Raw genomic sequence first — 16795 nt, forward strand, 5'->3', positions numbered from 1 at the left:
GTGTCTGGGTTGACCGGCTTCCCCAGGCCAGGACCTAAGAGCGCCAACTTTAGTGGGCAGAAGTGCCCAGCCCACGATGCAGTGGGCGCAGAGGCCGTGCCCAGTTGCTGTCAGTCACGGTAACCTAGAGAGAGCAGGGCCTGCCTCCCAAGCTTGAGGAGTTGGTGTGCCCCCGGCCCTGGTGCCGGTGGGGCGGCAGGACAGAGGCGGCCCGGCCAGCAGGTGGCAGCACAGACTGTCCAGAGTTGAGCTGGCGAAGGAAGACAGCCCGCCCCTGGCGGGCTCACTGCACCCACCTTAGCGCCCCAAGCCCTAATGTGTCCCTCAGGGTGCCCACTTTGTGGTTGGGCCCCGAGAAACCAGTCAGGGACAGTGGCAGCTGGGGAGCAGCTGGGAAACAGACCAGGAACAGCACCAATCTGCCTCCCGGCCAGGGGACCCTGTGACTGGCCCCAGCATGGGAGGCCGAGAGGACAGGAGGGTCCTGGAGAGGAGGCCGCAGGGCTGCAGGGCCACAGGGATAGGGACGTAAGGCCCGGGACTTCCTGGAAGGGAGAGAGCAGCACCCAGGGGTGGGGCGGGGGTGGGGGGTAGAGAGGTTGTTTGGCAGATAGAGGAGGTGCTGGGGAGGACAGGAGACGCAAGGAGATGCTGCCGGGGTGAGGAAGATGGGGGTTTCGGGGGGGGGGGGACAGAAAAGTGTCAAGTTTCAGGGAGCCTGCCACTCCCCTCACAGGGCCCACGCCGCCCCCACTCTGAGGGGGCTGAGCAACGTGCCAGGCTCCACCCTCCAGGCCCAGATGTCCTTAGATGTTCAGATTGGGGCTCTGTCACCCTGGAGCTCCTCCCTCCCCTTGTCCCTCCCCCTATCCCACCCCAGGCCTGCAAGGAAGCCAAGTAGGGTGGCCAGGAGGGATTCGCGGGATAGGACTGGGTGGGCACCGCGGCCTCCTGATGACCGTCTCCTACAGAAGATGAAACACTGCGGGCCGGCCGGAGACTCGGCCCGGCCCGGGCCCAGGCTGCCCCTGGGGGGCAGCACTCACACTGGGACTCGGGGCAGGCCAGAACCCTATTTTATTTCAGCATCAGCAACATCTTAGCCATCACAAAAATAAACTCTACCGAGGGCGACAGAAGTCTCTACAGCGAGGCTAAGGGCTCAGGGGTGCGCGGCGGGCACTGCCCGGGCAATAAGCTGGGAAGCAGCAGGGCCGGCGGTGCTGACAGATGCAGGCGGGGCCTCACTTCTGGGCCGGCACGAGGTCGTCGATGGCCTGGCCCTGCTCCAGCCTCCGCTCCATCTCGGTGAGCAGCTTTACGCCGTCCACCACCATCTGCACCAGCTCCACCTCCGAGAAGCCCAGGCGGTCCGCGTTGGAGACGTCGAAGACCCCACCCACAGCGGCTGTGTCCACACCGCCTGGGGAGACAGTCGGGTCAGCAAGGCTGGCGTCGGGGGGCTGCCCCAGGGGCGAGACCCGCCAGCAGCCCCCGCCCCACTCACCTGTGCCTCGCTTCTGAAGCCGCAGCCTCTTGAGCACCTCCGAGAACTTCTCATGCTTGCCCAGGTGGGGCAGCTTGATGTGCACACCTGCCCGCAGCCCTGTGCCCAGGTTGGACGGGCAGGTGAGTATGTAGCCCAGGTGAGGATTCCACATGAACTCGTAGTTCTTAGACTTGAAGAGTGTCTCAATCTGGAGGTGGAGAAGGTGTGACAGGGGAGGTCTGGTGAGACACCCCAACCCGTAAGGGACCCGTTGGGACCCAGAAGCCCCTGGCAGGACCCTGCGGTGACTGAGACCTGGGCTCCCCAGGGTGCCTGGTAGGGCACCCCCATCTCTGCCCGAGCTCGGGGCTTGGCCCTGTCCCCGCCCCGGCACCGACGCCCGCCCGAGCCAGCCCGGCCGCAGATGCCCAGGCCTGACCTGGGTGAGGCCGTTGCAGAAGCGGGTGAACACCTCCTTCATGTCGCCCCCCTTCTGCATGGAGATGACCCGCAGGTGGTCCTCCTCATTCACCCACACCAGGAAGGTCTTGTTGTCATTGTGCCTGGGGGGAGGGGCACAGTCAAGCCACTGCCTCCAACCCTGGTCTCAGGGCACAGCCGGAAAAAATCCATAGGGGGTCCCCAGGCCCCAGGACCTCCGCAGGTCCTAGGGGCTCCTTTCTGCTGCACGGGGGACTCCAGCTCTATCACAATGCGCGCGTGGGGGGGGTGCAGAAAGGGTTACGAAAGCCCTGATCGGCACCCCATCCTGGTCATGTGCTGGGGCTGGGGGGAGCAAGGTCCCCCACCTTAAGAGGTGAGCAGCACTGGGCAGCCAGGACAGCCCCCCAGGGGAAGCACCGTTCCTATAGACAGTGGGAGCAGGAGGCTGTAACCCCTCCCCCACCCCCACTGGGAAGCGCCTGCGTCACACGGCACCTGGCAGTCCCGCAGGGTGGGAGCGGGTGAGAAAAACAAGGAGCCAAAGCTCCCAAGAGGGGGGTGAAGGAGAGACATCAACACGACCTGTCCCCCACCTCTAAGATCCCGAGGCCGAAGCCTTCCTCCGCTGGGTCTCTACAAACCTGCCTGCGCGGTCAAGGTCACCTGCGAGGAAGCCTGGGCGGCACCAAACCTGTCCCGGGAACGCCGCCCCTCCCTCCTGCTCCCAGGCGTCGGTGGGGGCAGGGCGCCCGGGAGGGTGGGGGAGCCGCGGGAGGGGGAGGGGAGAAGGCACGCACCAGATTCCACGGGCGTCCGGCCAGTCGCGAGCCATGCCGGAGGCCAGCAGCAGGGGTGACACGGGCTTGTCGAAGAGGAAGTGGTCGTCGATGAGCTGCTGCTGCTCCGCGTCCGTCATGCTCTTGAGTGCATAGTACCTGCCGGCCAGGTCGCCATCCAAGCTCGACAGCGCTGCGGAGGGGCGCGCTCAGGGGCCAGGCCGCGGGGCCCGGGCCCCACCCCGCTCCGGCCTCACGGGCCCGCCGCCCCGCGCCCACCCCGCGCGCCCTGCCCTGCGGGGCGGCGGTCCACGCGGTCCCGTCGGGCGGCCCTCGCCGGGCCTCCATCTCGGGGAAACCGGACCGCACGCGCAGATAAGGCCGCGGCGGCGGCTCGGGTGACCGGCAAACAAGCCGGGGCGCGGCCGCGGACAGGAACGGGGCTGGGGCCAAGGCTGGGAACGCGGCCGGGGCCGGGAACGGGGACGGGGCCGCGGAGGCGGCTCGCCCGCCGACCCCTACCTTCCACCGCGAGCTTCTCGATGGCGCGGCGCTCCCCGCGGCTGCAGTGCGGGGGGAGGCAGAAGCCGCGGATGCTGCGGCCGGTGCGCACGCGCGAGCTCAGCACGTAGTTGGGGTCCAGGTCGTCGCCGCCCTGCGGGCCGAGCTGGCGTGAGCCGCGGGACACCCCTCCTAGCCCTCCCCGCCGCCCGGGCAGCCCCGCACCTGCAGGTTGTCGGGGTTGAGGTCAGTCTTGTGCTCGTCGCTCGGCTTGTAGCCGCCGTGCCGGTCCTCGATGATGGGGTCGAAGAGCTCCTTGAACACGTCGTACGACTCCTCGTCGCCCGCTACGCAGCCCACCGTCATGATATAGGGGTGGCCTGGGGGGCGCAGAACGGGGACAGTGACGTCACTGCCAGGCCTGAGCAAGCAGCCGAGGACCCTGCGGCTGCGCCCGGGGAGGGGGCGCGGGGACCCCGGCCCGAAGAGCAGTCTGGAGGGCGCTGGCCCCGGGGATGTCGCGCGGGTTGGGCGCCGGCGTCCCGGCCCCAGGACGGGCGCGCGTACCCGGGTTGTCCACTCCGGTCTGGATGACGTCGTCCAGCGTGAAGCCACTCGGCGTGCTCTTGGCGCGCAGCTCGGCGTACAGCTCCGGGGTCAGCACCTTGGCCATGTGGTTGTTGTGGCTGCTGAGGTCGGGGAACTCGTCCTCGGCCGGGAAGCGCAGCTTGAGCGTGTTGTGGCTGTTGGAGAAGGGCATGGCGGCGGCGGGCGGCGGGCTGCGGGGAGACGCGGGCATCACTGAGCGCCCGGCGCAGCCGGCCTCCCGGGGCCTGCCGCCACGCAGGACCCCGCGGCCTTTGCCCCCAGTCACCCTGGGACGCCGCCAAGGTCAGCGGGGTCCGCAGCTGGCGCCCGCACAGCCTAGAACCCGGGGCCAAACGGCGCGCGCGCTCCAGGCGGCAGGCCCCGGAGCGCAGGACGCCGCGGTCCCCACGACCCCTCCGTGCGCAGCGCCCCCGCCCCGGCGCCCCGCGCAGCCGTCCCCGGCCCTCGGGCCCACTCACCCGGCGGCCGGGCGTCAGAGGAAGGCTCGGCGCTTCGGCAGACCCGGGAGCGCGGCGCAGGCGAACAGCGGCCGCGCCGCGCTCCCGCGGCTCTTAAGGGGCGCAGCGCGGGCCGCCCATTGGCCGCTATTTATAGCCCATTCATTCCATTGGTCCGCGCCGCGGGGTGGTGCCTTCGCTTTGTCCGCCGCCCACAGACCCAGACCACCCCCTCCGCCAGCCTGCCACCCCGAGTGTCCCTTCGCAGGGACCCCGCGCAGCCCTCCTACCCCACCCTACTCTGGCCCAGAACACCGAAGCCAGAACCTCAGACCCTTGGACATCCTGGCGTTCCCCCCGACGCTGCCTCCGGGCGGGAAACTGAGGCAGGAGAGCCCCGGGTACTTGGGGACGTTAGGGCTCATCTGCATCCCGGCCGCTGCCTTCCCTCGTCCCGCCACAGTCCCCGTGGCGGCCAGGGGCCGCGCGAGAGCGTCCTGGGCTTCCTGCCTCCCCCCCACCCACCCGGTCCCAGCTGGTTCGGAGCCGCCGACCTTCCTCAAGGTGCCCGCAGGCATCTCCGGGGCGGTCTTGGTGCAGAGCGAAGGCGCACTGAAGGCGCAGTCTGGCTGCGGCCCAGCCTGGCGGCACCCGCGATCCCTTGACCTTGGACAAGTTCCCGGGCTCCGGGGGATTCAAGCCAGAGACCCCCGGCCCTTCCCCTCCTGATAGATTCGGGAACACCGCGGCCCTAAGAGACCCCCGGGGAGACCACCGTCAGCCTCTAGACCCCAGCCCTGCGCACCGCACCTCTCGACAGGGGACATGTTCAGTCTCAGCACTTCGCACCCAAAGGCGGCCGCCAGAGACCCCGGCAAAAAGGGGAAGAAACACTGACAAACCATAAATATAGGTGAGATTTAAAAAAAGAAGAAAAAACTCACTCAAAATCAGAATCGTGCACATTAAAACGACTCTACTTTCTGCTACCCCCAACACACACGGATTGGCAAAAATGTCAGATTGACACACCAGCCAGAGCTGGCTATGGGGTGGAATGTGGGGAGACAGGCGTTCACACGCTGCCTGCAACTGCGAACTGCTACATCCTTTTGGGAAAGTAATTTGGCAGTATCTATTAAAATTGAAAATGTTCATACTGCTGACCCAACAATCCTACTTCTAGGAATCCAGCCTATAGAAAGGACAGTCTCAGCTCTCTGCAGACAGACCTAGAGTTGTGTGGTGGGAACAACAAACCAACTAACCTGGATATAACTCGAAGCCCATCACCTGGGCACTGGCCATGGGGTAGGGAGGCGTGTACCCAGTACGGGATATTAGGCAGCCATTAAAAAGAGTGAATTGGTGCTTCTGAGGTTAATGCCTACAGTATGTTGCTTCGCGAAGAAAGCACGAGAGGAGGAACCCCTTATCTACGTGCATATTTAACAAAATCCCGCAGGTCTCCACAGAGGGCTCTGGGCTGCCAGGTGAAGGAGCTGCGGCTGGGGGAAGACTGGCCGGTTGCAAGCAGCCAAGCGAGCAAAGCGCCAGCGGGAGACGGGAGGAGCCGGGTGCGGCCGGGGGGCGGGGCAGAGCGAGGAATTCCAGTGTATTTGGGGAGGGGACATTGAAGCCGGACCCAAGGGAGAAGCGCATCGGGCCCCTCCGCGTGCTCATCGGCTGTCCCTGGCTGTCCCGTCATGACAGCAGAAGGGCTCCTGCCTCTTCTCCAGCTCACCTTAGAGTGCTTTGACCTGTTCCCAGTCAGCATTTTGGGTGTTTCGTTTGTTTGATTTTTGTTTTTGTTTTTTTTAGATCCAAACCATTGTAAAAAGACAAATGGTCTGGGCTGGCCAGACAGCAGGTGTCCCTTAAGCCTGGAATTCCTGCACTCTGGCCCCTGCAGCCCCTCCTCCTCAATTTTCTAACTGTGCACAGCTGCCCTCCCACCTCCCCCATCCCAAAGGCCTGAGGGGCTCAAGTTTCTGTTTCTAGAAACCAGAGCTGCAGGCCCTGCAGGCTGACTGAGCTTTCGGACCCTGAGCGGGTGGAGGGTGGAGTCCTCGGGGCTTCCTCTTTGTCTAAAGCCTCCCCAGCTTCACAGAAGGCTCCCTCCTCCCATCACCCTCAGGTTGCCAAAGACCTGACCGCTTTGTGGGGTGGGGGAGAGAACCCCCATTTCCGCTCCCTCCCCTAGTAAGGTCCACACTGGGGAGGTCACAGCAGGGCGACGGGCCGGAGGTCTGAAGGGCACCACCCTTCACCTCAGCCAGAACACTCCCCCTGGCTGACCTTGCTCTCATCTGTGGACCCTTCACTTTCCCCAGGGCCCACAGAAGCCGGTTTGGTGGCGTCCAGGTGAGAAGCCAGGTGACATCACTTGGCCAGTTTATGGTCCAGATTTCTCAGAAATCACGCTTGGTTACATATTAACTACCAGGGCCCCCGGGGGTGGGGAGGCTCCAAGGAATTCCTGCCTTTCATCCACAGATCCTGTCCCCCTCCTCAGCAGGGCAGGCACAGGTGGGCCAGGGGCGGGGGCAGGGCCAGGCTCCAGGCCCCGGGGGGGGGGGGGTGTCTAGAGACTGGCCATCCTCTGAAGCATTGTTTTCTCCTGGTGCCCTGTCCCTGAGCAGGGACCCAGAGGGGAAGGTGGCTGGGGTCAGGAGAAAAGCAGGGCTGCCTTGGGATCGCAGCACAGTGGGTCACTTGGCTGGGCTGGTCAGACAGAAGGGGCCCTCCGGTCACCTGATCCCTGCCTGGGATGCGGGCCGCGCAGCCACCCCCAGCGGGCACCCCCCGCTTCTCCCTCTCCTCCAGGGGCTCCTGCCCGCCTGTTCCCACCTGTCTGCAGACCTGCCATTGCCCCCCTGCAGCCAGGTTTGCCAGCTTTAAATCCCAATCCCACTTTGGCCACGTGCCCTTAGGCAAGTTACTTAACCTCCCTGGGTCTGTTTCCCCGTGTGTAAAGTGGTCCCTTCCTACTAGGCTGTGGGGACGATTCAGTGCAGTGACACTGAGCTGGGCTTACTTAGCATCAGTTCTTGTTGGGCGAGTCCTGATATACAAACTCCACCCAGGGGAAGGTGCCCACTCAGCCTGGGGAGTCGGCAGCGGCTGGAGCTTGAGGGCTCAGGCTGAGGGCTGAGCAGGCTCAGATGGAGCGGATGGGCAGCTCTGGGAAGGCTGCCTGGAGGAGGGGGCATTGGAGGAGCTGGTCAGCCAGTCAGGGACAGAGAGGAAAATAGGAAGTCGAAACCACAGGAAACCACTGCCAAGTCAACAAGTCTTAATTTGGACTTAGGCGCCCAACCTCAGCTCCATGCCACAGCTGAGTGGCTGGGGAAGGAAGATCCCCCAGAAGTGGAAAATTGAAGTCTCTCAGGGGAGCAATTAAGGGGTGATTCGGGTGGTGCAACACTAAAGAGGCGAAGCAAAGGCACCTGAAGCAGAGGTTGGTGAGCCGCAGAGGGCGCTGGGTTGTCTCAGCGTGGAGAGCTGGAGGCAGGGGGTCCACGATGCAGCCCCCTGGGCAGCGGGCCCCACAGATGTGAACCCACGGAGAGCGGGAGACACAGACAGCTCCTCACCTTCTCGTCTCTGGAGCTCCCAACCCAGGCCCGGCCAGCGCAGGGGCAAGGAGGGGCTGAGGCCAGGCACCTGGGTTTCCACCATGAACTCCCAGGGGCCCATGGCAAGGGCCACAGACACCCTGGCCAGCTGTGACCCCGCAGGAGGAATTGTTCAGAGAGCTCCACAGGCTCCCAGGGCTCAGCGAAGAGGCAGGGGCTGGTTCTGTGGGGGACCAGCCACTCCCCTTTTGCCAGGCTGGAGCAACCTGGGCCTGAGAAGTGTCACCTAGGGTTATTACGAACTGGCCCTGGGCTAGCTGGGTGGGCTGGGGGCATCTCTACCACTCTCCAGTCCCAGGGCGAACAGGACAAGCCCTGGTTGCAGGGAGCTGAATGCTGGAGGCAAGCAGTCTGCGTCCCCGGTCCTCTGTGCCCCCTCCCCCACACACACTTCCCAGAGGAAATGGCTCAGAGTCAGCCCTGCTGAGACATAATGGCCTGCTGCTTCCCTTTTCTGCCCCTCCCCCAGTCCCCCGCTCAGGCCACGGGGCCCAGTCCTCTCTGAGCCAAGAGCGGGCCCATTTCATGCAGCTCATTGCATCCTGGGTCCCAAGAGGGGACCCAGGACCCCCTCCCTCCTGTAAGCAGCTTCTGCACTCCGGAGAATGGGTCCCCGCGGGAGAGGCGGGCCAGGGAGAGGCGGCGCCGGGGCGGAAGGCCACTTCTGCAGACCCTGCCACACCCCCGTCTCCGGCGCCCTGGCTGACCCCAGCTAAAGCCTTCCGGGACGACCCTCTGACCGGCGATTCCATGTTCTGGAATGCACCCTGGGGCCCGGTCAGGCGTGTTCCCAGGGCGATTTGCAAAGACAAAGTGTCTACGGCAAAGTGTCCTCACGGGGCTGGGCAGTGGCCCTCGGGGCCCTGTCCTGGGCGTCGCTCGGGCGCGTGTCGACACAGGAACGCGCACCCCGGAGGAAGCCGCCCGGGGGCGCGCGCGGGGGCGGGAGGGGCAGCCCGCGGACCCCGCCATCCCGGGGACCGCGCGGCGCCGTGACGTCATCGCCGGGCGCCGGCCGGGGCCGGAAGTACTTGGCCGCTGTCGCGCAGCCACGTGCGGAGCCTCCCCCTCCGGGAGCCGACCGGGTGTCGCTGGTGAGACTCCGCGGGGCCACGTGGCATGGGGCGGGCGGGGGTCGCCCCTGCGGGCCCTGCGCGTCCCCCCAGCCCTGGGTGGGCCACTCCCAGCCCGTTGCCGGCCCGGCCTGACCCGCCCCCGCTTTGCACTGATCCAGCCAGTGCTTCGTTTTAAGGCCCACTGCGCGTCCCCAGACTCTGCTTTTGGGGTCCTTGCCTCTCCTCCATCCCCCTTCCAACCCGTCTTCCCAAAAGCCTGCCTTGGGAGAGATTGAGGAGAAGGGGTTCCGCGGAATGGAACCTGGAATGGAGGTGACCGTTTGTTGCTCCCTGGCTGGTGGCCGCTCTCCTCTCAGGCCAGAATGGGAACCAGGCTCTGGAGAAGGGGGACAAGAGGGTCAGGCTCTAGCTCTGTGGGAATCCTTCCGCCGGTCCTCTGCCCTCGCCTGGCCTAAGTCCCTCTGTGGTTTGAGCTGATGGCTCCTGTCTCATGAGCCGACCAAGAAGGGCCCCGTCTCATGACTGGGACCAAATGTCAGGCCAAGGGGTGGCCCTGTTGGGCTGCCCAGGTGGACAGTGCCAGGGCCCGAGCCGTTCACCCCATCCCCGCGCCCAGGCTCAGGATCTGGGTGTCGCCATGCACGTCCTGCCTCCTGACACCCTTTGTACTGAGCCCCGACGCACCTCTTTCCAGGCCCCTGGCACACGCGAGACAGCAACGCCATGAGTTTCGTGGGCTACGAGGAGCTGATCAAAGAGGGCGACACCGCCATCCTGTCGCTGGGCCACGGCGCCATGGTGGCAGTCCGTGTGCAGCGTGGGGCCCAGACCCAGACCCGGCACGGCGTCCTGCGGCACTCCGTAGACCTCATCGGCCGCCCCTTCGGCTCCAAGGTGACCTGCGGCCGAGGCGGCTGGGTTTACGTGCTGCACCCCACCCCCGAGCTCTGGACGCTGAACCTGCCACACCGCACTCAGATCCTCTACTCCACTGACATTGCCCTGCTCACCATGATGCTGGAGCTTCGGCCTGGCTCTGTGGTCTGTGAATCCGGTGAGTTCTTCGGGCTGCTTCGGTTCTCCTCTGAGGACTGGCCGCGAAGGGGGAGGTCAGACCCAACACGTAGACAGCCTCCAGCATGCCCTTCCCAAAGATGGGCGTGGCTCCTGGACTCTGCTTTAGCAGGGGCTTACTGGGGGGTCTACAGGGAGTGAGGGCAGAGGCAAGCTGGTTAGGTAGGAGGCTGGTGCTGTCATCTGAGTGAGCACTGTTAGGGTGACCAAGGATAGGCCCCGAGAAGGGTCGCACCTGCCTGGGTGGGAGAGGGCCAGAGAGCTGCCCGGTGCTGACCGAGGTGCTGACCTCCAGTCCCTATGCTGGGCTGACAAAAGGGCAGGGGGTGCCGGGCCTAGCAGTCCCTGACTGCTGCGAATGGGAGCCCCAGGCCCAGGGCTGAGGGGTGCCCCTTCCTGGAGGATGGCCAAGGCAGCTCCCAGGTGCTCATGGTAGGTGGGGAGCCTGCCCCTTGTGCATCTCCGGCCAGCATCATTGTCGCTGAGCCCAGGACCTGGGGTGCAGGTAGAAGTGCCTGAAGACCAGCTGTTCCGGGCCCTTACGCACACAGACACACCCAGAAGTGCTGGGACCATCTGGGGTGGAGACCGAAGCACGCGGCCCAGGCCCGCTTGAGCCTGGGCTCCCGGCACGTTCTTCATGGGCTGGACAGCTGGGCTTGGGGTCCCGAAGAGGTCCCCACACCAATGCCGCCAGCTCTCTGAGGGCTTCAGGCCATCCTCTCCATCTCTGAGCCTTGGTTTCTCCACGTGGACAACTGGATGGTCCCTGTTGCCCAGCCAGTCACTTTGAAATGGGAGGAGTCGGGTTCAGGCCCTAGGCTCTGGGTCAGAGAGTGGAAGGGGCAGCACAGAGGCCGAGTGCTCTGCACAGGGATCCCTGGGCACCGGCGGCAGGTGGACGGCAGAACTCAGCCCGCCCCATCCTTGCTGCTCCCTGCGCCCCCTTAGCCCAGGCCTCACTCCCCTCAAGTGAAAAGAGCTCGGTCTGTGGGCACACTTCTGGACCCCTCACATGTGCCGCCTGCCCTTCTAGGAACTGTGGGCGAGACAGACCAGGTTTCTGCTTCTCCAAAGGGCATGGGCATCAAGCCCAGTGTGACCAATTCAGTGTGTTGACTGAGGCTTGTGAGACAGGGCTGCAAGTTCACGGTCACTCAGAGGAGGTCCCTCTTGGGCCATCAGGGAAGACCTCTCTGCAGAGGCGACACTGAGTCAGAAGTGATGAGGTACCCAAGAGCCGATGGAGAGTGTCACCCTGGGGGAGACTGTGTGGAGGCCCTGTGTGAGGGACGTCACAGAGGCCGGGAGCAGGGTCAGGACATGAGGGTGGGGGGAACAGGGCACAGCCCGGAGCGCTGCTAGAAGCCTGACTCTACCCGTCGTGGGAAGGGGGGCTCGGCCCGTGTGCAGGGCCCAGTCTGTCTGCGGTGTCGAGACAGGATTGAAGGTGGCCAGTTTGGTGGCTTCTGCAGAGCCAGGAGGGAGGGGCCCAGGTGGGTGTGGCAGGCAGGTGGGGACAAGACAAGGCATGGCCTGGCTCCTGGAGAGGTGTGGAAGGTGGCGGCAGAGTTCCTGGTGGGTCAGATGTCAGTGGGAACAGGAGTCAAGGGCGGCTCCTGGCTCCTGGTGGCCTCTGCTGAGGGGTGTGGCTGCTGAGGCTGAGGCAGGCTTGGCAGGAGTGGGCGGGGCTGGATCAGGTCCAGCCAGTGCTGTTTGGGTCTTGAGGGGAAGCAGGGGATGTGCAGTGGCTGCTGGGTGGGAGTCGAGTGGAGGGACCTGGCTCTGGGAAGTCGGCAGCTGTAAATGGCATCTGCAGCCATGGGTCGGGGGGACATCAGGGCGGTGGGGGAGGGGGTGAGGGACGCAGGCCCTGGCCTGGCACTGCAGCATGAGAAGTCAGGTGGAGGGGCAGCCCCAAAAGAAGCCGAGGAGTGGCCCGTGTGGCTGGAGGGACACGGAGTCGATGGCATGCGGGGAGAGAAGCTCCCCGGCCAGATGGCGTCGTGGCTCCACGAGGTGCAGCAGGGCGGGGCAGAGCAGCGTCTCTCGGAGCAGGGGAGACAGAGCGACCTGGGTGGGCCGGGAGCTCAGGGGGCCGGGAGTCCTGCGGCACCTCGGGCCAGTCCAGCCTGTCACAGAACCTGGTCTCCAGGTCTGTGCAGTGGACGGGGTGGCCACTCTCCCACCTGGACCCACTGCAGACGTCCGTGGTCAATCCCGACTCGTCCGCACCCCAGCCAGAGGCCAGAGGTCAGCCCCTGACCCAGTGGTTCCCTGAGCTGGCGTCAGGACCCAAACCCTGGGCAGCCAGGACCGACAGACGCCTACAAACGATGCCCGCTGGTGACCTGGGCCGGCCGGCCTCGTGGGCCCCGTGCGGGTCTCCCTGGGCGAGGGCGAGGATGGGGTGGTTTCCTGTGTGGCCCCAGCAGTGCGGCCTGACGCCCGTCCCGTCCCCCAGGCACTGGCAGCGGCTCTGTGTCCCATGCCATCATCCGCACCATTGCGCCCACGGGCCACCTCCACACGGTGGAGTTTCACCAGCAGCGGGCAGAGAAGGCGCGGGACGAGTTCCAGGAGCACCGCGTGGGCCGCTGGGTGACCGTGCACAACCAGGACGTGTGCCGGAGCGGCTTCGGCGTGAGCCACGTGGCGGACGCCGTCTTCCTGGACATCCCGTCCCCTTGGGAGGCCGTGGGCCACGCCTGGGACGCCCTGAAGGTCGAAGGTGCATCAGGGTCCTGGGGGTGGGGTGGGGCCCAGCTCTGGGTCCTCTGAAGCCCAGAGGGGCCAGAAATCGCCAGGCCACACAGTGGCTGGGGCCCCTAGTGGCCCAAGGCAGGGATGAGTCAGGCTGGCCCGGGAGCCAGGGAAGCCACCTGGTGAGCAGGTAAGGCTCTGCAGAGTCAGGCCGGGGAGCGCAGAGCTCCAGCCGGGCACGTGCCCAAAGACGTCTGAGTCCACTGGGGGATGTGGCAGCCCCGCCCGAGCGAGGGGTGGGCTTGCAGTGCTGGGCGTGTCAGAGGTCAGGGTCAGCCCATGACCCAGTGGTTTCCCTGCGGAGTCTCCCCTCCCCCAAGCCAGGAGCCGGGAGAGCGGGTCCCTTTTAGGGAAGATGCTGGTGTGGAGGCAGGAAGCGGGCTGCCAGCCAGGGAGGCGCTGGCCCGGCCCTGGGTTTTTCCCTTTTCTGGAGAAGGAGCAGCTCGGGCCGCCGGGCCGCTTGCCCCTCCCAGCTGAGCCTGTATGGAGGGGGCAGGGCTGCCCCTCTGAGAGACAGATGCCAGGTGCCCCCACAGCAAGGTAGCGGCCAGTGGGTCCCCTGCTGGCTGGCTCAGGCTCGGCCCTGGATGTCTGGGCCCCTGGTCTCTGCCAGGGCGGCCTGGGGCTGGGGAAAGGGGCAGCCCTTGCTCCCCCACACTCCGTCCCCTCCACTTTGCCCTGGGCACCGGTGGGGCCCCTGCCCTCACTCCAGGGACGTCGGTGATTCTAGGCCTCTGTCCCAGGGAGTCCAGAGCCAGCTGCCCAGCCTCGGCCGAGCCCAGGCAGGCCCACTCCCCGGCCTCCCTCTGGCTGCCGCAGCGCCTTGCCGGTGGCCGGCCCGGAGGAGCCACGCCATCTGTCCCTGTCCCGTGTGCCCCTCCAAGCCCCTCCTCTGGGCTCTTTCCTTGGACCGGTTTGTTCTGGGCCAGAGGCTCTTGACTCGCTCGTACATCTGCGCTTGCTGGCTGCTCGCCCGCCTGCTGCTCGCCCAGGCCGGCAACCCTGGGCCTCAGGCTGGCCGGCAGGCTCAGGCCCTCACCTAGTGGGGCCTCAGTGCCCCTCGCGGCATGCACAGGGGTCAGTTACCCTCTTGGCAGTGACACTGTGCCCTCTCTGAGCTGGCATCAAGCAGTCTGTGCCTCCTCCAAGCCCAGACTGCCCCACAGCCGTGACAGGGACCCGCGTCCCCTGGCATGGTTGAGGTGACCAGGCCTCGTGGGCAATCGAGGCCTCTCCCGAGCCACATCCCTTCCTCCGCCCTGGCTTCCCCAGGCGCTCCCTGCCAGGATCAGGACCTAGGCTGGCACTAGGCCAGGCCGGGGTGCACGGCGGGCGGCCCCCAGTGGGAGGTGGCAGAAAGGGCCTGTCAGCTTCCGCCCCCGCCTTGTCATCCTTGGCCTTCCGGCTCGCGCAGAGTAGGCGCCTCCACTTCCCGGGAGGTGGTGACAGCCTTTAATTTCCTGTGCCGGCAGCGCCCCCACCTCCCGCAGCCCCCTTCCCACCCCAGCTCTGTGCTGCACTGTCTGGTTCGAGCTGTGTGGTTAGGGCTGTTCAGTTAGACCTGTCTGGTTAGAGCCATCTGGTTAGGGCTGTCTGGTCTGACCTATCTGATTAGATCTGTGTGGTTCAGGCTATGGTTACAGCTGTAGGGTTATGTCTGTCTGGTTAGGGCTGTCTAGTTAGACCTGTCTGGTTAGAGCAATCAGGTTAGAGCCCTCTGGTTGGGAGCTGTCTGGTTAGACCTGTGTGGTTATGGCTGTCTGGTTAGACCTATCTGATTAGATCCATCTAGTTAGGGGTGTGTGGTTAGAGCTGTTCTGTGCCCCACACACTGGCAGCTGTGAGGCCAAGGCTCCATTAACCCCCAGCCTGTCCTTCACCCTGGTCCCTGACCCTGACTCTTTGTGGCCAGAGCACACGGCCAGCCTCAGACCTCAGGGTGGGGTCCAGGCATCTAACCTCCTCACTCACTGTGTGGTTTCTTTGCCAGCGCCTGCTCCTGGAGGGACCAGGGGTAGCAGTGCCTCTGACCTGCAGTGCCAGCCGTAGACACCGGGCCAGAGGAGGCTGCCGGGCGGGCAGGCGGGCGCAGGGGTCCTGCAGCCCCCTGCCCGCTGACACCCTGTCCTGCTCCCTGCAGGTGGCCGCTTCTGCTCCTTCTCGCCGTGCATCGAGCAGGTGCAGCGCACATGCCAGGCGCTGGCGGCCAGAGGCTTCTCGGAGCTCAGCACGCTGGAGGCACTGCCGCGGCTGTACAACGTGCGGACCGTCAGCCTGCCCGCGCCGGACCTGGGGGCCAGCCCCGGCCCCGACGCCAGCCCCTTCCGCAGCGGCACGCCCATGAAGGAGGCCGTGGGCCACACTGGCTACCTGACCTTCGCCACCAAGGCCCCGGGCTAGTGGGCTGCCCTCCAGGAGCTCCAGGGAGCTGGGGCCCCCCGGGCCCAAGGAGGAAGGCGCAGCCCATTGCCGGCCACCTTACAGGGGCAGCGGGTGCCCGCCGGGCCTGTGTGTAGACAGATGGCGGGGCGGGCAAGGGGCCTCCGGGGCGGCCAGCCTCAGCCTCAGCCTCAGCCCCCCTGAGGAAGGAGCCCCCGCCCCCGCCATGCTCAGTGTCCCCGCCCTGCTCCTTGCCACACAAAGCCCCCACTGCTAGAGTCTCTTTTGGGTGCCGAGGCCCAGGGATGCAGGTGGTAGGGCTCAGGTCTCACCCCTTCCTGCGCAGCCCCAAGCAGGGAGGGAGGTGGGGAGCAAAGCCTCAAGGAGGGGGACCAGGGGCGCAGTGCTGCAGCAGACCCCCAGACCCCCAAGGCCCAGCCGCCACACGCGGCCGACGGCCCGGCTCATCGAGAGCCCGGCCCTGCCTGGCCCCTCTGCCCACCCTCCCCGGTGCCGACCCAGCAGCAGAGGAGAGGTGACCCTGCCGTGTGGACTCTGGCCTGCCCCTGCCCCTGCCCCGCTGGGTGCTGCACTCCCTGCTGGAGTGGCACCCCACCCACTCCCCCTCCCCTCCGGAAGTGCCTTCCACGGTGTCCACAGTGAGAACACACGGTGTCACTCAGGAGCCCAAGGAGGGCAGAGACGTTCCTCAGGTGACCTGGCCAGTCCCTGCCGGGGCCGTTTGAGCCCCAGCTGTTCAACCCCAGAGCTTCTCAGGTGCCTCGGGCCCTGGCAGGAGCCTCGGGGTCGCGGGGCTGCTGGGGCGAGCTCCAGGACCGAGGGCAGCACACCAGGGCTCGGGCACACCTGCCCTAGCCCTGTGGGATGTGGCCGGCACCCCTGCCTGCCGCTGCACAAGGGCCCCTGGTGTCTGCCTTCGGCCTCAGCTTGCGCACGTCGCGACGAGGCCCTGGGGCCCTCAGCTGGCACAGCTCCCGGGGCTGTGCCTGGGGGAGGAATAAACACCTGCCCCGCACCCTCGCTCGTCTCTCCGCTGCCTCGACGGGCCAGGGCGCCTCCCGCACCCCAGGGCCCTCCGGGCTCCCCCACATGCGGCCCTCCCGGCCCGGCTCCACCTCCTGGTCGCATGGCAGGCGCCACAGGACTCCGGACTGCAGGACAGCGGCCTGAACAAGGCAGACAAAGGGATGAGTGTGTGGCCACCCCCACCCGGTGGCAGAAAGGGCTACTTGTCCCTGGGAAGGGGGAAGAGAGAGAGAGCGTGTGTGCGTGCGCCTGTGTGCACACGCGTGTGGGTACGTGTGTGTGCGTGCATGCGTGTGTTCCCCGGGGCTCTGGGCCCCTCCCCCACAGCCCCGCTGGCCTCGCAGTCACGTCACGAGCACCTCGGTGCTTCTCATGCTCCCTGAAGGGCCCAGAACTGCCATCCCCACTGAGGCCACCCCCCAGACTTTGTGGGTCCTTGGAGGGGTGCCACATGAGGGGGGCTTGCAGGACCAGTCTCCCGGTGGCAGTGCCACAGGCCTGGGTGGCCTCCCCTCTTCCTGCACAGCCTCCTGGCAAGACTCGTGGCCCCTCAATGCCCCTC

The 16795-nt window shown here is 66.1% G+C and overlaps 2 protein-coding genes across 4 annotated transcripts; one reads left to right on the forward strand and one right to left on the reverse strand.

The window, feature by feature from the left end:
- Nucleotides 1–1059: 1059 nt before the first annotated feature.
- CKB (creatine kinase B) lies at nt 1060–4377 on the reverse strand. The gene is made up of 8 exons (XM_016121432.2): nt 4278–4377; nt 3778–3989; nt 3436–3590; nt 3232–3364; nt 2731–2902; nt 1929–2052; nt 1508–1697; nt 1060–1423 (listed from the first exon to the last, which is right to left on the reverse strand). Exons 2-8 carry the CDS (start codon nt 3968–3970, stop codon nt 1245–1247), a joined length of 1146 nt encoding a protein of 381 aa, XP_015976918.1. The 5' UTR covers nt 3971–3989; nt 4278–4377; the 3' UTR covers nt 1060–1244.
- Nucleotides 4378–6979: 2602 nt separating this feature from the next.
- On the forward strand, nt 6980–16222 carry TRMT61A (tRNA methyltransferase 61A). 3 transcript variants are annotated; one of them, XM_016121508.2, is made up of 4 exons: nt 6980–7716; nt 9665–10024; nt 12509–12775; nt 14948–16222. In XM_016121508.2, the coding sequence occupies exons 2-4, from the start codon at nt 9694–9696 to the stop codon at nt 15205–15207; spliced, it is 858 nt and encodes a 285-aa protein (XP_015976994.1). In that variant the 5' UTR covers nt 6980–7716; nt 9665–9693; the 3' UTR covers nt 15208–16222. The 3 variants fall into 3 exon arrangements, with proteins under 3 accessions (XP_015976994.1, XP_015976993.1, XP_036073690.1); XM_016121507.2 differs by lacking the exon at nt 6980–7716 and adding an exon at nt 8891–8988; XM_036217797.1 differs by lacking the exon at nt 6980–7716 and adding an exon at nt 9017–9282.
- The last annotated feature ends 573 nt before the right edge of the window (nt 16223–16795 follow it).

The sequence above is a fragment of the Rousettus aegyptiacus genome, unplaced genomic scaffold (genome assembly GCF_014176215.1).
Source record: "Rousettus aegyptiacus isolate mRouAeg1 unplaced genomic scaffold, mRouAeg1.p scaffold_m13_p_3, whole genome shotgun sequence".
NCBI lineage: Eukaryota > Metazoa > Chordata > Mammalia > Chiroptera > Pteropodidae > Rousettus > Rousettus aegyptiacus.